We start from the raw sequence: 20775 nt of genomic DNA on the forward strand, positions 1-20775 counted from the left end.
CAAGGTTGGCGAACAGGGTACTGTACCAAAAAGCTGAGGAACGGGGGATGGGGGTGGTGGGTGAATTTCCGTGAGTTTTTCTGGAGACTGAACAAAACGAGAGATGTGTCTGAAATACAAGAGACTCCTGTGAAAAACGGGAGTGTTGGCATATATGCACATTAGTTTAAATCTGCATTTGCTGACAGACAGTTTGAGCTACTTATCTGTATTATAGGAATTGTCGGCCCGACACTATTTTAATTGGATGAACATTTTCTAGCTTTTTGCCCAGAATATAAAAATACATTTAGACCATTTACTCTAATCATTACTATAGGACTGTGAAGAGACTTTCAACCAGCACAACAAAAAATGTTTCTGAAGACAATCACATACTGCACCTTTAAACTCGACGATTTTATAATGGTGACAGTTCACTGGAGACGCTTGAGCTGACTTACTGAAAATAAATAGTCCCTGTGCATATTATAAATTATTCTGCTACCAGTCCAACCAACAACATAACAAGTTTATAATATCAGATACAAATCTATAATCAATACAGGAACTCGCTACAAACAGATATTTTGGTCTTGTAAACAAACTCAACTCACTTTATTTCTATAGCACTTTCACAAACCACAATGGGTACCAAAGTGCTGTACATAAAACACATAAAACGCATGTAAATATACATAAAACCAAAATACATAAACTCACATCACATGATTAAAATCTAAAGAAAATAAGTGTGTTTTCAGTGACCTCTGAAAAGACTCAAAAGTTTGAGCTGTTCTTAAAGATAGTGGAAGATCATTCCAAAGTCTTGGAGCTGCTACCGAGAAAGCTCTATCACCTCGACATTTTAAGCGTGATCTAGGAACTTGCTAATAGAGACGATCCATGGAGCGAAGAGATCTCACAGGCTGGTGCATAATAATTAGCTCTGAAATATACACAACATTGGAAGCACACTGCGAACACACTGTCAGCATGTGATTTAATAACATCAGTAGATTTATTGTCTCTGCACTCCTGGATATTTTGTGTGATGGGTTTTTTATAGTAATTACTTGCAGTTTGGTGTTTGTCGAATGGGTATTTCCTACAGCAAAAAGCCATGGTAAAGTCATTTGGCTGCTGTGAAGTGCTTGGCCTTTACTCTATTTCCTGCTCTTAATGCGTGTCACTGTGGCATTTGGCACGTATAAAATTTGTGGTTAAACATTTTTCTCATTTTATAGCTCCTGGGCGTTTGTTTACTTCAGAGATCCGCTGAAAAGGCTACTGGGTTGAAAAATAAGCTTTACGAGATGACACATCAACCTTTGCGCTCCCGGAGGTCCATTGTTGGCTGTGTACTAGAAAGAAGCATTCTTTATGACAAAATACGATTTTTAATATAGTTATTTATTTATTCATTTTCCTTCGGCTTAGTCCATTTATTTATCAGGGGTCGCCACAGAGGAATGAACCGCCAACTATTCCAGCATATGTTTTACACAGTGGATGCCCTTCTAGCTGCAACCCAGTACTGGGAAACATATACTCTCACATTCACACACATACACTATGGACAATTTTGTTAATTCAGTTCACCTAAAGCGCATGTCTTTGGACTGTGGGGGAAACCAGAGGCCACACCAACACAGGGAGAACATGTAAACTGGCCCAGCCGGGACTTGAACCAGCGACCTACTTGCTGTGAGGTGACATTGCTAACCACTGAGCCACCGTGCCATCCTTTTTATATAACGCTTTATATTATATGTCGCATTATAAATAAAATCAATTATTATTATAATTTTACTATTATTATTATTAATTGTATGTAGATTATTATTATTATAATTAATAAAATGTATTATTATAATTAATAATAAGTGGTGTTTTATTCTCTATTGTTGTAGCGCTTTGGGTTTTAGAAAAGTGCATTATAAATAAAATATATTATTAATATTATTATTAGTTGTATGTAATAAGTTATTATCATTATTAATAAAATGTATTATAATTAATATTAATTAATTTGTGTTTTATTCTGTCTAATGTAGTTCTTTGGGTTTTAGAAAAAGCGCATAATAAATAAAATCTATTATTATTAATAATAATAATAATAATAATTGTATATAATTAATTATTGTTATAAATAATAAAAAAATGTATTATAATAAATAATTATTAGTTGGTGTATTGTTGTAGCGCTTTGAGTTTTAGAAAAGCCTGATTTAAATAAAATGTATTATTATTTATTCCCCCCAAATATGGCTGAAAATTATTTAGCATTAAAAACTATTGTTAAATTAAGTAATATTAAGTAATGTTTTGCTCAAAAATAGGTGCATTCCGATTTCATTCACCAAACAAAAACCATCGATAACCTAGCAACCACCAAAAAAACCCTAGCAACCAGATTCTAAAAACACCACATAATTGTGACTGAAACATATAATGCCACAGCCAGGCTAGGATCTCCCCACTCCCAATCACAGGATTCACCCCGTTCACCATCACTCCAACCAACAAGATCCCTGTCACCCGAATTCTAATCACCAGCACACTTGCATGTCATTCCCCTCTCATCACGACAACCTATAAATACCTGTATGCTACCTTACTCAGTGTCTGGCCTCATTGCATTGAGTAGGACGAACTCTCACGGTCAGTCATACCAACTCTGTTACTTACCTTGTCTGCCCCAGTGCACCTACAGTGTCTTCTTCTCTCTTCCTAGAGTGGTTTCCTCCTGCTTGTGTGATTTCTGATCTCATCTGTGTTCGTCGTCACCATCAGTCTCATGTCCATTCCGTCCCGGTCCACTGCTCATCATCTATAAGAGAAAGGTTTTTACCTGTTTGCCATTTATTGTGTTAATCAGCTATGTGCAATAAACTGTTACATTCACTCACTCAGTTCTGGTCTCAATCCCCCTTTTATGACGCATAAACAATCCGCTAAGTAAAAACTTCCTGGATAAGTTGGCGGTTCATTCCGCTGTGGCGACCCCGGATTAATAAAGGGACTAAGCCGACAAGAAATGAATGAATGAATTATAATTAATAATAAGTGGTGTTTTTATTATTATAATTAATAATAAGTGGTGTTTTATTCTCTATTGTTGTAGCGCTTTGTGTTTTAGAAAAGCACATTATAAATAAAATGTATTATTATTATTATTATTATTATTATTATTAATATTATTATTAATTGTATGTAGATTATTATTATTAATAAAATGTATTATTATAATTAATAATAAGTGGTGTTTTATTCTCTATTGTTGTAGCGCTTTGTGTTTTAGAAAAGCACATTATAAATAAAATGTATTATTATTATTATTATTATTATTATTAATATTATTATTAATTGTATGTAGATTATTATTATTAATAAAATGTATTATTATAATTAATAATAAGTGGTGTTTTATTCTCTATTGTTGTAGCGCTTTGTGTTTTAGAAAAGCACATTATAAATAAAATGTATTATTATTATTATTATTATTATTATTATTAATATTATTATTAATTGTATGTAGATTATTATTATTAATAAAATGTATTATTATAATTAATAATAAGTGGTGTTTTTTTTATCTTGTAATTATTTAGTCCTGTATTCAAACTAATCCCTCCTTTTTGTCTTTCACAGATTAAATAAATACAAGATGCAATTCTCAGTGCACTATCCCTTTAGGAGCTTTACATGTTGTATAGTCAAAAACTGAAACATAAACAATTACCATATTATCTACTTATTGATTTTTGTAATCACGTTTGTAATTATACTGTTGATCATCCCTTATACCTTAACCTTCCCTTAAACCAGCCAATACCACCAATCCTGTCCATAACCTGACCTGTATGCCAACTCAAGAGCACTAGAACTGTTCTGCAATACATTTATTATTATTATTATTAATTGTATGTAGATTATTTTTATAATTAATAAAATATATTATTATAATTGATAAGTGGTGTTTTATTCTCTATTGTTGTAGTGCTTTGTGTTTTAGAAAAGTGCATTATAAATAAAATCTATTATTATTATTATTATTACTACTATTATTATTATTATTATTAATTGTATGCAGATTATTATTATTATAATGATTACAATTTATTATAATAATTAATTATAAGTGGTGTTTTATTATATTATTATAATTATATGTATTATTATAATTAATAATAAGTGGTGTTTTTATTATTTTAACTAATAATAAGTGGTGTTTTATTTTCTATTGTTGTAGCGCTTTGGGTTTTAGAAAAGCATATTATAAATTAAAATCTATTATAATTATTATTATTAATTGTATGTAGATTATTATTAAAATGAATAAAATATATTATTATAATTATTAAAAAGTGGTGTTTTATTCTCTATTGTTGTAGCGCTCTGGGTTTTAGAAAAGTGCATTATAAATAAAATCTATTATTATTATTATTATTAATATTATTTATTGTATGTAGATTAGTATTATTATAATTAATAAAATGTATTATTATAATTAATAATAAGTGGTGTTTTATTCTATCTTGTAATAATTTAGTCCTGTATTCAAACTAATTCCTCCTTTTTGTCTTTTACAGATTAAAGAAATAACAAGATGCAATTCTGAGCGCACTGTCCCTTTAAGAGCTTTACATGTTGCATGGCCAAAAATACATTTCCATCAATCATGCAAGTCTAGAAGCTCTTTGTTCTGTCGCCATAACTCTTTCTGTCCAGGTATCTGGACAACTGACATCAGATGAACGATGTCTTCCGAACCATCCTTCAACTCTCAGCACTCAGAAAAACAGCCACAGAATGTCCAAGTGTCTATTTCCTGTCTTCATCGCTCAGCCCATCTAAACTAGCACAATGCATCTTTACGCAACACTGACACTTCATTTTATGTTATTTTCCTAGCAGCGTGTGGTCTGTATGTGTTTCTGTCATCTGTGACTTACTGTAGGACTTCATGGGCAACAAAGTACAAAATTGTATAAATAATAATTAAACCATAGGCTAATAGCATTCATTAGAAACTAATATAAATCTAATATTAACGGAGACCTATTATGCAAAAATCACTTTTATAAGGGGTTTAAACAGCTGTGAGGCAATACTCCTTTAATGGTAAACATTCATTCATTTACCTTCAACTCAATCCCTTATTTATCAAGGGGTCGCCACAGCAGAATGAACCGCCAACAATTCCAGTATATGTTTTATGCAGCAGATCTCTCATTCACACACACTCAGACACTATGGCCAATTTAGTTCATCCAATTCACCTATAGCCGCATGTCTTTGGACTTGTGGAGAAAACCGGAACACCCAGAGGAAACCCTCACCAACATGGGGAGAACGCAAATGAACGCTAAGAATGCAAATTCTACACAGAAATGCCAATTGACCCATCCAGGATTCGAACCAGCGACCTTGCTGTGAGGCAACAGTGCTAATCACTGGGCCACTGTGTTACTTTTTATGGTAAAAATTAATTGATTACATTTTTTATAATTACACAATATAATAATTACATTGGAAAACGCAGTAGTGTAAAAGTAGCCTTAAAGTCCCAGTGATCATGTAAATGAATGTACAGTGGAGGTCAGAATTATTAGCCCCTCTGTTAAATTTGAATTCTTTATATTTTTATAAAATATGCTCTGCGCCCCGGCGCATGGTCTAACAGGGTTGTGCTTATTCTCCTAATGAGTTATGGGTGTGAGTCTAATGAGTCTCCTCTCCCATTCCCTTTAGGAGTCAGTTGCATCGCTCCATGGCACATTTGCTATTTACATGGCGAACTTTGTAAGTGGAAAAACTGAATGCTTCAGCGAGAAAACAGTTAAACAGAGCATCTGCAACGAAGATAAAGAACAAGCTTCCTCCATTCCTCCATTTTACTCTCTACTCCTTTACTTTCATAGATAATGAACAGTGTTGTACGCACTCCACTGAAGACATCCATTAGCCTACATATTAAATTTTGTTTGTCAAGCACAAAGATTTGTTTCAAAAATATTTCTAAATTCAGTTCTAATTTTCAGCAAATTAATAAAAAAACAATAATAATGAAGTGTGGTCAAAAAACTGAGTTATATCCAAATACACGTCCTATTCTTATGCCCCTTGTGGTGATTCAACTCCAAAACCTGATAGGTGGACAAATCTAATCTTGTTTTTATTAAACAAATATAAATATGCAAATAATAAATAATACTAATATTAATAATAACATTATACAAACGCAAAATTTTTGTTTTATCATGAATAAACAAAACAAAACAAAAAATAATTTCAGCCAAAATAAAACAAATAAGGCTTTCTCCAGGGGTCCGTTCTTCATACCTCGCTTAAATGATCTAAGATGATTTGGCAGATCCTGGATCTTTTAATCTTGATAACTGATTTCTCACTAATTTGTTTCTTCAAACAAGTTCGCGAATCCAATTAGAATGTCTGGATGAACTGATCTGAGATCGCTGCATGTGTTTCGATCCTCGAAATCATGATCAGCAACGCAACGATTGGCTGACGGCACAGCAGCGTAATGACATCATCTGATTAATATTCAATTATCCATGTGAGCAAAATTACATCAAATTAGCAGTAAACAGTTTGTTAAATATGACACGCAATAACCTTCCACATTTGTTGTGAGCTGCAGGCTTTCCACTTTCATGTGTCAAGAGTATTCATCATGTATTTCAATGCATATCAATGTATTTAGTTCTACATTTAGAAAATATTTTCTTTATTATAGTAGCCATTTTTTTAATCGCAGTATTAAAAAATTTTAATTGCACTTTCTCTATTATCTTTGCTTGAACTAAGCCGATCTAATCCTGTTTATATGAATTGAACCTGCTCCCGATCAGGTTTGAGCTAGCAGAACTGTTGCTATGACAACAACTCTCGGATCAGCTTTGAGGAACAAAACGATCGATTGTGTCAAATCGTCAATATCCAAATCCAGCTAACTGAGTAATCCACGTACGAAGAACGGACCCCAGAAGAAAAAATATGATCACAAAAACTGTGAAAATGTCCTCGCTTACTTGAACATATTTGAAAAAGAATCAATATTTCACAGGAAGGTTAATAATTTTGCCCTTTAACTGTAATTATAATTTTGTATCTGAAATTTTGCCCCATGAAGCCTTGTCTATGTTTTACCATAGAGTAAATCTGCCTATAGCTTCAGTGTGTCTGCACTCTGTGTGACGATGCATTTCTCAGCAATGAGGCCATCCGAGGGGAACCTTAGGAAAATGACACAGAGGCTGATAGATGTGTTTGCTGTGGCACCAGGGAAAGCAAACCTGACTGTCGCACGCCTGCTTTTTCTCAACAAACCGAATACAGCTTTAATCTATCACTGGAGCTGGCGTGCAGTAGAGACTCTGCAGACTGAATATGTACTATAAGCATGTTTGGAGTGTTAACAACGTCATCATTTTGTCACCGATATGTTCTGCTGAGTAAGATTTGATTAATAAATGGTGGATTCAGACACATCACACCTGGTTTGACGTCACTGAAGGCAAATATAATTTTGCAAGTCACACTTGCAACAAGTGAATGATGACCTCATTTTGTATATCTCATATATTCAGAAATCTTGATAGATACTGCATGGCTTGCTATGAACAATATTAGAATGACCAGAATGATTTCTGAAGGGTCGTGTGACACTGGAGATGATGGTAATGACACTAAAAATTCAGCTTTTAAACAAAAGAATTAACTACATTGTTAAATAAAATGTAAAAATTAAATAAAATTTAGTTTTGTTTTAGATAACAACTCATCAAATTTTCCAGTCAGAGCAATCGTCCAGTAAATTATTTAATGTATAACAAAAAAAATTCCGGACTTAGGGATTCTTCAGATAACTGTTTAGTGAATCAAATTATCAGTTTAGAGTGAGTCCAAAGTTAATTGTTTACTGATTCCAATGATCCATTCAGAGTGAGCCTTTAGTAAACGATTCGCTCATTAAAATGATGCGGTCAGAGTGAATTTCCAGTTAACAATTCACTCGTTAAAGTGATCCGGTCAAAGTGAATTTCCCGTTAATGATTCACTTATTAAAATGATCTGGCCATAGTGAGTCCCCAGTTAACAATTCACTCATTCAAATGATTCGGTCAAAGTGAGTCCTCAGTTAATGAGTCACTAATTCAAATGATCCGGTCAGAGTGAGTCTTCAGTTAATGAGTCACTTATTCAAATGATCTGGTCAGAGTGAGTCTTCAGTTAATGAGTCACTTATTCAAATGATTTAATCAGAGTGAGTCTCTAGTTAACGATTCACTCATTCAAATGATCTGGTCAGAGTGAGTCTTCAGTTAATGAGTCACTTATTCAAATAATCTGGTCGGAGTAAGTCTTCAGTTAATGAGTCAGTTATTCAAATGATCTGGTCAGAGTGAGTCTTCAGGTAATGAATCACTTATTCAAATGATTTAATCAGAGTGAGTCTCCAGTTAACGATTCACTCATTTAAATGATCCAATCAGAGTGAGTCTCTAGTTAACGATTCACTCATTCAAATGATCCAATCAGAGTGAGTCTCTAGTTAACGATTCACTAATTCAAATGATCTGGTCACTTATTCAAATGATCTGGTCAGAGTGAGTCTTCAGTTAATGAGTCACTTATTCAAATGATCTGGTCAGAATGAGTCACTTATTCAAATGATCTGGTCAGAATGAGTCTTCAGTTAATGAGTCACTTATTCAAATGATCTAATCAGAGTGAGTCTCCAGATAACGATTCACTCATTCAAATGATCCAGTCAGAGTGAGTCTCTAGTTAATGATTCACACATTCAAATGACCCGGTCAGAGTGAGTCTCTAGTTAACAATTCACTCATTTAAATGATCTAATCAGAGTTAGTCTCCAGTTAACAATTCACTCATTCAAATGATCCAATCAGAGTAAGTCTATAGTTATCGATTCACTCATTCAAATGATTCGGTCAGAGTGAGTCTCTAGTTAACGATTCATTTATTCAAATGATTCAATCAAAGTGAGTCTCCAGTTAACAATTCACTCATTCAAATGATCCAATCAGAGTGAGTCTCTGATTATCGATTCACTCATTTCAATGATCTGGAGTGAGCCTTCAGTTAACGAGTCACTTATTGAAATCATCTAGTGACAGTGAAACTCCAAACATACCCACTATATACTAGGTTATATGTTGTATATTTTCTTATTTTCAATTGTTTGCACACAAGTTTTTACCTAGCAATAGTAAAAGTATATAATTTTTTTTTTTACAAACCTATAAAAATTAAGAAAAATTGCTAAAGAGTACTCAATATATATATATATATATATATATATATATATATATATATATATATATATATATTCATTTTTATATATTTATATATATACAACGTACATACACTCACATAGCCACATATGCAGTGAGCGGCAGTTCTGTGGGCCGAGGAGAATGGCCAGACTGGTTTTAGCTGATAGAAAAGCAACAGTAACTTAAATGTTCACTCGTTACAACCGAGGTCTGCAGAAGAGCATCTCTGAATCCACAACACCACCAATCTTGAGGTGAATGGGCTACAGCAGCAGAAGACCACACCGGGTGCCACACCTGTCAGCTAAGAACAGGAAACTGAGGCTACAATTCATACAGGCTCACCAAAACTGAACAACCGAAGATTGGTAAAACATTGCCTGGTCTGATGAGTCTCAAATTTTTGCTGCGACATTCGGGTGGAAGCATCACAATTTGACATCAACAACATAAAAGCATTAATCCATTCTGCTTTCTATTAACAGTTCAGGCTGGTGGTGGTGGTGTAATGGTGTGGGGGATATTTTCTTGGCACACTTTGGGCCCATTAGTACCAATTGAGCATCGTGTCAAAGCCACAGCCTACCTGAGTTAAATATCTGTTGCTGAGCATGACCATCCCTGTATGTCAATATGAAACAAAACCTCCATATATTTCCAGTACCTTGCTGAATCTCTGCCACAAGGTTTAAGGCAGTTCTAAAAGCAAAAGTGGGTCCAACCCTGTACTAGTAAGGTGTACCTAATAAAGTGGCCAGCGAGTGTATATTTAAATAAAATATATATTTTTGCACCTAAGCTTCTACTCTTACTTTACAACATATCTTGAAATAACAGGGTTTCACAAAAATATTAAAAAGTTACAACTTACTTAGTAGAACAAACCTAGATGAAACTTTCTCTATTTAGTTTATACTACTTGTACAAACCACCTCTTAAATGTGAGTAAACCCTGGCCACTTTTATGACATAAATACACAATTAGATATCAGCATTGCATGTTTTCATGCCTCCCACATCTATCTCATAAATAAAGTGTAAACTGTGGTTTCCTGAGTTGAAATACCTCACCGGCGATGCTTCATGAGAGAGAATGAGGTCACTGTCTCTTTAAGAAGCATCCTGCTGGAGCGCCTGCTCTTTGACTTGAGTTCACATCTCGGTCCGCAAACACTCGAGAGAGGAGAAAAACACAGAGAGAGTTCACATGTGAAAGGATACTCGTGGACTCACTGATTCACGCATGGAGGGAAAAATCGCATAAAAGTCTGCTGGATGAAGACTGACTTTCATATGGTGAGTGTCTGACATTTTTCTCATAGTTTCACTGCCTCATTTAAGCCGGCTGAAGCATTTAAAGTGAACTACAGTTTAGGATAACACAACTGAAATCAAATTTTACACTACAAACTGCACTTTAAAAAGCAATTAGTTACTATTTTTTTCTTCAGTTGACATTTTGAAGAAAGCTGAAAATCTGTATCCACTAACTTTCATAGTAAGAAAAACAATTACCATGGAAGTCAATGGATGCAGGTTTCTAGCTATCTTTGAAATATGTTCTTTTGTGTTTAACAGATGAAATAAACTCATAAAGGTGAGTAAATGCTAACATAATTTTCATTTTGGGTAAACCATCCCTTTAAAAAACAGTTGCCTTGAAAGCAACAATGTTTCCCCAAAACTGACAGTCTACACACTATTTATTCAGCCTCAAATGTTTACAAAGCTTTAGCTTTTTTATTAGTAGTTGGGTTTAGGAATTGAGAAGGATTAAGAATACTATAAGATCATCCAGAACATACTTTTTTTAAGTACAAATGAACAGCTAATATCTTACCAATATCTTATTCAATAATAGGCAAGTAGTAAGCCACTATAGTGAACAGTGAGAATTAGTAATAAAACTAAATAATGTCTATGTTTCATTTACATAATTTTAGGGCAACATGGTTTACTTGCTTTTTTAAAGTAAAGCCAACTAATTGCTTTAAAAAGCAGTGGGTTTACTCTCTTTTGAAGTCAGCTAATCACTTTAAAAACAACAGGTTTACTCTTCTTTTTTTTAGTCAACCAATCACTTTAAAAACAACATGTTTAGCACCTTTTTTAAAGTTAACTAATCACTTTGAAAACAACAGGTTAGGTCACTTTTTATACAGTAAGTCAACCAATCACTTTGAAAACAACACGTTTACTTACCTTTATTTAAAGTAAAGTCAACTAATCACTTTAAAGGGCACCTACGATGAAAATCATCTTTTGTAAGCTGTTTGAACAGAACTGTGTGTAGGTATAGTGTGTCCACAGCCTAATTGGAGTGATAGAAAGCTAATAAGTTTTTAATTTTATTTCCTGAAGTTAAAATAGGATCCAAATCCCTCCCATTTTGAGTCCCACCACAACGTGATATACACAGCAAAATCCTTTGAGTAATATTTACTCAGTTTAGATAGTATTTGGTCCCTCTCTAAATTGAGTTAAATAGGTGATGATTGAGGACTGATGATGAACACCTGCTGTTGTTAAGCAGAAACACAGAGGAGAAACACAAAACTACAACTGACTTAAGTCACAGCCTTAGATGAAATCAGCTGAAATATACTACATCGAGTCTCAAAATCTCAGCAGAGGATCAACACAATCAATAAACAATTCGACAAACAGCAGCTTTACTTATTACCAACCTGTTTGCCTTTATTTAAAGACTGAGTAAATTTTACTCAGAGGATTTTGCTGTGTATGAGTGCGGTTTCCCCACCCACACCAAATTGATTGACAGCTGGGCATTAACATGTCTCCGAACTAAAACGTATAAATATATCAACAAGATCTGTTCAGCTCTCTGTGATCATCAATGATCATCAAATGTGATCAAGAATCAGTTTTACAAGTTTAAAACGTTTCTAAAACAGTGCATGTTTGTAATGTATTACAGCGATTCACTTCAGCTTTACTTTATTACCACAGCCGGTTCTTGGATGTTAAATCAGGTTTATTTTTTGTACGTTAACATAACGGATGTCCATACAGCAGTAGATATTAATGTGTATCCTGTCATATTTGCTGGTTTGTTTATTTAATGTGATTTTATTATATCCGATATTTGTAATTCTTTCAACTATTTCAATATAGCTTAGGCTATTTTATGAAGATATGACACTATTGTTTTGAGCCTACAAAAGTGGACATAAAATTTGTAAAGTTTCATGTCTTTCTGTTGTATTCATAGAGTGTATTATCTCCAAAATAAATATCCAAAAGAAAAAAGCCGCGCGGCATCAACAGAGCTGTGAAGGGAGCGCTCCTTTGCTCAGTCTCACACACATACAAGCATCGAAACGCGAACAAACACACCTTTTAAACATGAAAAAACTCTCAAAAACCTTTACTATCTGCTGTGCGTTTAATATGGTGTAAAGATTATTATGCGTTATTGAAACATCAAGGAGGATGCAGCAAAGAAAAGTCACTTATATTTTAAAACTTTATTATTTTATGCAACAGCCTTACATTTAAAGGGGACACTTAAGAGCGATCATACGCAAAAATCTTCCCCTAATTTATTTATTTGTTTGGCGCATGTACTCGTGTGCATTCGGAAAGCTGTGTCCGCACTTCACCTCTCCTTTCACTCCACCCCGAAACCCCAGTTGGCCCTCTTTGACCCAAGGTATTCGGCGGGCCGAAAGAGGCCAGCCGCTGGCCCTAAGAAAGCCCCGATTTGGCCCGATTAGGCCCCGGAAGTGACAGTGGAAGCGCGACTGGCCTTGGCTCGCTCACTTTAGGCGCGATAGTGGAAACGCGGCTACTGTGTTCAAAGCAGAAAATTCCAATATTCTAAAAGGTGTAACAAATAATCTGATGGGTGTTTTGAGCTGAAACTTTACAGACACATTCTGAAGACACAATTTATATTAAATTTTAAAAAAGGGGTAAAATAGGTGCCCTTTAAAAACAACGAGTATACTTACCTTTTTAAAGTCATTTAATCAATTTAAAAATTAAAGTTTTACTTAGCTTTTTTTAAGTTGAATCAACTAATCCCTTTTTTAAAGAGTTTATAATCTACATGATATTTTCTTAAAAATCCAAACGCTTTAATGTTTGCTTGAAATACAGCATGATTTGAAATCTTCCACTAAAACTCAAGATGTTTTTAAAAACATTTGTTCAATTGATGACAAAAAGTGACATCTTCAAATTGTATTTTACTTAATATTTACAAAGAAATTGTACATAAATATATTTATTATAACTTATCTTTCATCTTATTTTCCATTAAAACTGTTCTTTAAACGTAACTATTCTGGTTTCAGTGTAAATGTTTTGAATCTGAGTATAATTTTGAATCAACCAAAAGCTCAAAATCAAACATTTTGTTTTGCAAACAAGACACCAATGTAGTGCTTTTATTTGTTTCTATGCAAAAAAAAAGGGGTAGCCTAAAATGAGAACATCATTTATTCAAATAAAAAATATTACTTCACATCACTTAACCAGCCTGCATACAAACAAAACTCATTTTAATGGGTTCAACCAAGTTGCGGGGACAGTTCACCCAAAACGTAAAATCGGCTTTCTTTAAAGACAGCTTCAAGTAATTCCAAACCGGCAATAATTTTGTAATCTGTTAAACACGAAGAAGATATTCTGAAGAAATAACAAATCTCCAACATATTTCAAAATATCTTTTGTGTTTAAAAGAAGAAAGAAACTCAAATAGGGTTGATAAAGGTGAAGAGTAAGTAAATAGTGACAGAATGTTCAGCTTTGGTTCCCAGAGATGGAAGGGCATCCGCTGCGTTAAAAAAAAAAACAAAAAAAAAAACATGCTGGATAAGTTGGCGGTTCATTCCACTGTGGCGACCCCGGATTAATAAAGGGACTAAGCCATAAAGAAAATGAATGAATGATTGTTCAGCTTTGGGTAAACTATGACTTTAAGGTAATAATCATCGGTTACCACTTCTTACAGAGTAGTTACGTCATTAATAGTGTGCTGATTTAAAATCATAGCTGAAATTCACAACTCAACTTTAATTTCCCTTTGAATGGGAAGGAAAGTTGGATGGTGATGGATATTTGATAGCAGAAGAATATAATACTATTGTTTAATACAAATAGAAACATGATCCAGTATGAATATTTAACCACTAGCCAGAAGCTTTTGTGAGTTGTGCAGCTCTGGTTTGAGAAGAAAGGTTATCATGTGAAAGTTCACGCAGGAAGTTTTGGCTGTGGTTTTATCTGCTTTCTATAGAATTTTAAAGCACAAGTGGCAATTGTGCATCGTGTTGCAATGATATATTAGTTGTTTTGAGCTTTGCAAGAAGGTCAAATGCAAACAGAATTATCAGTCTGCATACTGAGGGATGAAAACTCTTATAATTCAATTAGCCTCATTTCCTTCAATTGATTGAAATATCATCACTGACTTCAATTTCATTCTGTTCCTCACAATTTGTCTTATTACATTAGGAAGTCTACTAATGTAGCATGACACTGAATATAAAACAATTTGAAATAATTATAAGAACATATACACACACATACATATATATAAAATGTGGGATCCTGTCTTTGTTTCTAAAGCACCATAAAGATTTACACGGGTCTCAGCTTCAACTCTTCCCATTCACTTTGAATGGGTGACATCAGGCGTTGCAGAACTGCATTGTGGATCCATCAGTGCCACTCCGGAGGCATTGCTCACTGCAAAAGTTGGGACTTTCTCAACTTTTCAAGCATGGACAGAACCGCAAGCCAGTCAGATCGCTGTATGCTAGTACACCAGCTCAGACAGTAGCCGACTGTGGACTAAATTCATTGGCTGACGCTGCTATGACGATCGCGTCAGCCCCAACTTCAGACACGCCTTCTGTCAAGCGTTGACGTTGAAGCCCTGTGTGAATGGGGCATAATAGTGTTTAATTTCTGAAGATTTGTATGTTTTTTCTCTTTCCTTCTTTACATGCACCACTGTGTCTTTTTGTAGGTCATATATGTTGTTTGCCTTTTCCCTTGTTTCATGCTTTATTTTACATTTTGCATAGATTATTGTTTCAATAATATATATATATTATTAGCCCCCATTTTATTTCTTTCTTTTGTTCTTTTTTTAAATATTTCCCAAATGATGCTTAACGCCTGTTTCACACCGCAAGCGTCAGCGGCGCGTGAGCAGAGCGTGAGCAGCGCGTGTGTTTTCGGCGTCCATGTTAACAGATTAGAGCTTTCATACCGCACGCAGCAGCAGCGCGTCAGAGCGAGGCGTGAGCGTCGCCGAAGCAGCAGTGCAGCGATAGTTTCGGCGCTGGGTCTATTTTTGACGCGCTGCTCACGCTCAATTAAAGTGACAGTGCATTGATAATGACCAAAACACATTGAATGACAGTAAAAATTAGCAATTTTACCCAATAAATGCGTTAATAATGTCAAATGGTTTATATATAGTCATTCAAATTCACTTAAAACGATTTAAAACGGCAACAAACATTTATTTAGGCCCAAACTACAAAACCAAATGTAAAACAATTTTACTATCAGTTTTGCTTAAGTTGCACACTAGTGTTGTAGGAGAGGGGAAATGGAATATTTACGGGATTTGTAGTCCATAGCGCAGTGTATTGTGGGTAGTGTAGTTCGACACGCATGCTGGATTATGTGAGCTCGCTGTGTTCTGTGCAGCTGAGCAGAGGAAGAAAGTTTTAATCGGCTTTGTTTTATGTTCACTCGAATTATTCCTACCGGGAGCTGTTTGCACTGTGAACCTGACAACACGAAAATAAGTAAAAGAATGGCATGCATTGGTTACTTTTGTCCGTCTCATCCTCTGCACGAGCATGAATTAACGAGCTGTTATTCTGCCGCTGGACATCACTGAAGCGGAGAAAGTAACACTAGTTTGTATAAATATCATTATTACTATATTGTATAAATATGATTATAACTAGGTCTACAGCAACCTGATAATCAAAAAACAAATGACATGATAGCACTGGCGATTGTCTTCTGACTGTAGACAATTCTCATATAAGTTAGCTTGAGAAGCAGACAGTACTATTTGATATATAAAATTTGTAAAATAAACATTTGCAGGTTAAAGAAACAGCATAGGAGGGGCCTTGGTGCAGATGAAAAGTTTAAAACGTGTATTTGTATATAGAGAGACATGGGCAAGTAGATAGAATAGACAGAGATAGGTTGATCTCTGCAGCAGCTGCCGAAGAGCTGCGCGCTGCAGACGCAGCTGGTGTGAAAGGCAAACGCCTGCGTGCTGCTACTGCTCGACATACGCGCTGCTCACGCTCTGCTCACGCGCCGCTGACGCTTGCGGTGTGAAACAGGCGTAACAGATTAAGTACATTTTTACAGTGTGTCTGAAAATATGTTTTCTACTGGAGGATTTGTTTTATTTCGGCAAGAGTAAAATCTGTTTTAAATTAATTAAACACCATTTTAAGGTCAAAATTATTAGCCCCTTTAAGCTATATATTTTTTCGATACTCTACAGCAGGGGTCACCCATCTCGGTCCTGGAGGGCCAGTGTCCCTGCAGAGTTTAGCTCCAACTTGCTTCAACACAACTGCCTGGGTGATTCAAGTATACCAAGTAAGAGCTTGATTAGCTAGTTCAGGTGTGTTTGATTAGGGCTGGAGCTAAAATCTGCTGGACACCGGCCCTCCAGGAACAAGTTTGGCGACCACTGCTCTACAGAATAAACCACCATTATACAATAACTTCCCTTATTACCCTAACCTGTCTAGTTAACCTAATTAAGCCTTTAAATGTCACTTTAAGCTGTATAGAAGCGTCTTGAAAAATATCTAGCCAAATAGTATTTACAGTCATCATGGCAAAGATAAAATAAATCAGCTATTAGAGAGTTATTAAAACTATTGTGTTTAGAAATGTGTTAAAAAGATCCTCTCTCCGTTAAACAGAAATTGGGGGAAAAATAAATGGGGGCTAATAATTCTGACTTCAACTGTATGCATATGTATGTATGTATATATATTTATAGAGAGAGAGAGAGAGAGAGAGAGAGAGAGAGAGAGAGAGAGAGAGAGAGAGAGAGAGAGAGAGATTCTATGAGTTTTTTTTACAAATTGATGATTCAATAACATACATAGTTTGTGTAATACATGCTTCAGTTAATTAAATTTATGTATTTATTTAAATAACATCTAACTTATTAATAAAATTTTTATATGTTTTTTGGTGTTTTGTGGGATATTTACAGTATCCTATCCTCTGATTGGCGATTTCAGACATCACTCAAGTCAAGCTATACAAACTAAAGATCTAATTTGACTTTACTTTTAGGCATTATGGAGAATCAAACACCCATTTAATAAGAAAACAGTCCTGTGAACACTTACAGTCAATCGCCAGTCAAAGGGGATCAAGCTTTAATTAAGGGGGGTTAGGCCTCCCCAAACCCCCTGTTATTCGTACCCTGATTAGGCCACATCTCCTTTTTTTAAAAATCATACATTTTCATACAAATGAAACGTATGAACTTGTACAATCAGTCAACAATACGTAAAATAGTTGTGCTTCCTCGTGAGATTAAGTTGGCAAGACCCATTGACTGTGTGGTTCCTATGTTTTCAGGACTCACCCTTACAGCAGATGGAGACGGCTTAACCATCATGGATCCAGAGGACAAACTGAGCAGAGAAAAGCTGATCTTCTATCTCACAGTCCCACTTTCCTCCATCATCATCTTCACCAACCTCTTCATCATAATCGGCATTGCATGCAACCGGCAGCTCCACAACACTCCCAATTACTTCTTCTTGAGTCTCCTGGTGGCCGATTTATGCACGGGCATCACGCTTCCCTTCATTCCCCGCATGAGCCTGGACCGACAGCTGGATTTCAGACACTGCCTGGTCATGTACATCTTCCCCAACTTTCTGTTCCTGTCATTCCTGTTCAATTTGGTGATGGTGCATTACGAGCGCTACCTCTGCATCGTCAGCCCGCTCCATCACAGTCAGTTCTGGGTTCATCGATGTTTCCCGTTGGCGCTATTGACGGTTTGGCTTCCTCCATTGCTTTACGCATCACTTCCTGCTTTCGGATGGAACAACTGGATTGAAGCAGCATCCAATAAGAGTTTAGACTCGAACGAGACGTTCTGGAGATCACAAACTTCTCATAACGCTTCCAAGGAGGATGAGGTCTGCTCCTACAAACAGGTTAGACTTCAGACTTCATTTTAAACATGTAAAAAATGTAATGAATACAATTATATTCATAAACACAGCAGAAAAGGGGCGACATGGTGGCGACATGGGTTAGCACTGTCGCCTTATAGCAAAAAAAAAGTTGATGGTTAGAGTCCTGACTGGGCAAAATGGCATTTCTGTTTGCATTTTCCCCTCGTGTTGGTGTGGGTTTCCTACAGGTTTACCCCACAGTCTAAACACATGCGCTCTAGATGAATTGAATAAACTAAATTGACCATAGTAGGTCGACACAGTGGCACAGTGGGTAGCGATGTTGCCTCACTGCAAGAAGGTTGCTGGTTCCAGCCTCAGCTGGGTCTGTTGGCATTTGCACTATAGGTGAATTGGGTAAGCTTTATGTCCATAGTGCAAGAGTGTGTATGGGTGTTTCCCAGTAATGGGTTGCAGCTGGAAGGGCATTTGCTGAGTAAAACATTTGCTGGATAAGTTGGCGGTTCATTACATTTTGACCCCTGATGAATAAGTTGCTTTATAAACTAATTTCGAGAGGATCACATGCTTATGATTGACCACAGCTGGTCCTGCATCAGCTTTCGAATGATTCACCAATCAGATGATTCCCAACTCACTATAAATAACCAGAGTTTTCTTATCTCAGCATCTTCATCTTGAAGAATCCCCCTCTACCCACCCCTACTCCTCCTCCTTTCCCCCTCCTCTAGTCAACATTTCTGTTTGGAGTTTGCTCGTTCTCCCCATGCTCGTGTGGGTTTTTCCCCGAATTCTCCGGCGTCCTCCCAAAGTCCAAAAAACACGCAACTTAACACGCAAGCCATACATCTCTCCTTAGCCATCCCCTGTATCTGTCATTAACCACAAATAATTAGGGGAAGTTCATCGAGATCTACCTGAGTTCAAACTCCCCTTTGCCCTGGAAACGGGAGGGAGCCAAAGGCTCGAGGGTCTCAAAAGCTCAGGGCTCTCTCATGCCAAACAAGCTTTATTATCAATCATCAGCTAAGAACTCTTGAAAGGGACTAAGCTGAAGGAACATTAATGAATGAATGTTATATAGTTCAAGTCAAAATAATTAGCCCCCCTTTGATTTTTTTTTTCTTTTTAAAATATTTCCTAAATGATGTTTAACAGAGCAAAGAATTTTTCACAGTATGTCTGATAATATTTTTTCTTCTGGAAAAAGTCTTATTTTGGCTAGAATAAAAGCAGTTTTTAATTTTTTAAAACCCATTTTAAGGTAAACATTATTAGCCCCTTTAAGCTATATATATATATATATATATATATATATATATATATATATATATATATATATTTTTTTTTTTTTTTTTTGATACTCTACAGAAGTGAGTTATTAGTTAGTTAGAAATGAGTTATTAAAACTATTATGTTTAGAAATGTGTTGAAAGAAAATCTGCTCTCTGTTAAACAGATATTGGGGAAAAAAATAAACAGGGGGCTAATAATTCTGACTTCAACTGTATTAAACCTTTTTTGATTTATTTACTCAAGTATAATTTAACTCTGGTTTAAACTTTAAAATGGAATTTATTCTAAATCAAAAATATTTATTGTGGTCAGGACAAAAATATATTCATGCAAAGTAAAATACATCGTTTACTTCAGAGACCACAATTTATTTGATCTCTTACTTTGGCAAAACGATATTTATCTTGAAAATCTATATTTTTTTACCCTTTTATCAAACTATTTAATTTAATTATTAATCATTAAGTGTTTATTAATTATTAAGTATTACTTTAAATTATCCAACATATAATATATCAAACTGATTACTGTAATTACAGCTAAATTTATATATTTTCCTCAAATTGTGCGATATTTATTTATTTTTTCTGCCCAAAGATAAACAAATTACATCTACTTAAAGGGATAATATTGTTGTTTTTATATTAATTGCATTACTATGGTTCAACTGAAACATTTATTTAGGGAAAAATATTTTTTTTCCATTTTAAAATCAAAGTAAAGCTTTAGTAAATTATATTGTTATTCATTTATAATAAGCACTCGGAGGAAACCCACGCCAACACGGGAAGAACATGCAAACTCCACACAGAAATGCCAACTGACCCAGTCGAGGCTCGAACAAGCGACCTTCTTGCTGTGAGGCTACTGACATGTAAAACACATAATGTTAGGCTAGGCTATTGCTCATTCATTCACTGTCCTTCGGCTTAGTCCCTGATTTATCAGGGGTCGCCACAGCGGAATGAACCACCAATTGC

General features: G+C 35.1%; 2 protein-coding genes and 1 long non-coding RNA gene across 3 annotated transcripts in view; 2 read left to right on the forward strand and 1 right to left on the reverse strand.

The window, feature by feature from the left end:
- The window catches only part of phgdh (phosphoglycerate dehydrogenase), a 722740-nt gene that overhangs the window by 471395 nt on the left and 230570 nt on the right, over nt 1–20775 (reverse strand). The gene's annotated exons all lie outside the window — the stretch shown is intronic.
- Nucleotides 4571–9276, forward strand: LOC141376214 (uncharacterized). Its single transcript, XR_015500145.1, has 3 exons — nt 4571–6312; nt 6993–7961; nt 8661–9276. It is a non-coding gene; the product is annotated as an uncharacterized LOC141376214 (long non-coding RNA).
- gpbar1 (G protein-coupled bile acid receptor 1) overlaps nt 10452–20775 on the forward strand; it is an 11534-nt gene continuing 1210 nt past the window's right edge. Inside the window, exons 1-2 of the mRNA XM_087268592.1 lie at nt 10452–10604; nt 17928–18517. Of these exons, the coding sequence (XP_087124718.1) occupies nt 17966–18517 (552 nt within the window). The 5' untranslated portion in view covers nt 10452–10604; nt 17928–17965. The remainder of the gene's footprint in view (nt 10605–17927; nt 18518–20775) is intronic.

This window comes from Danio rerio, chromosome 9 (assembly GCF_052040795.2).
Source record: "Danio rerio strain M-AB ecotype USA chromosome 9, GRCz13ab, whole genome shotgun sequence".
In the NCBI taxonomy this organism is placed as follows: domain Eukaryota; kingdom Metazoa; phylum Chordata; class Actinopteri; order Cypriniformes; family Danionidae; genus Danio; species Danio rerio.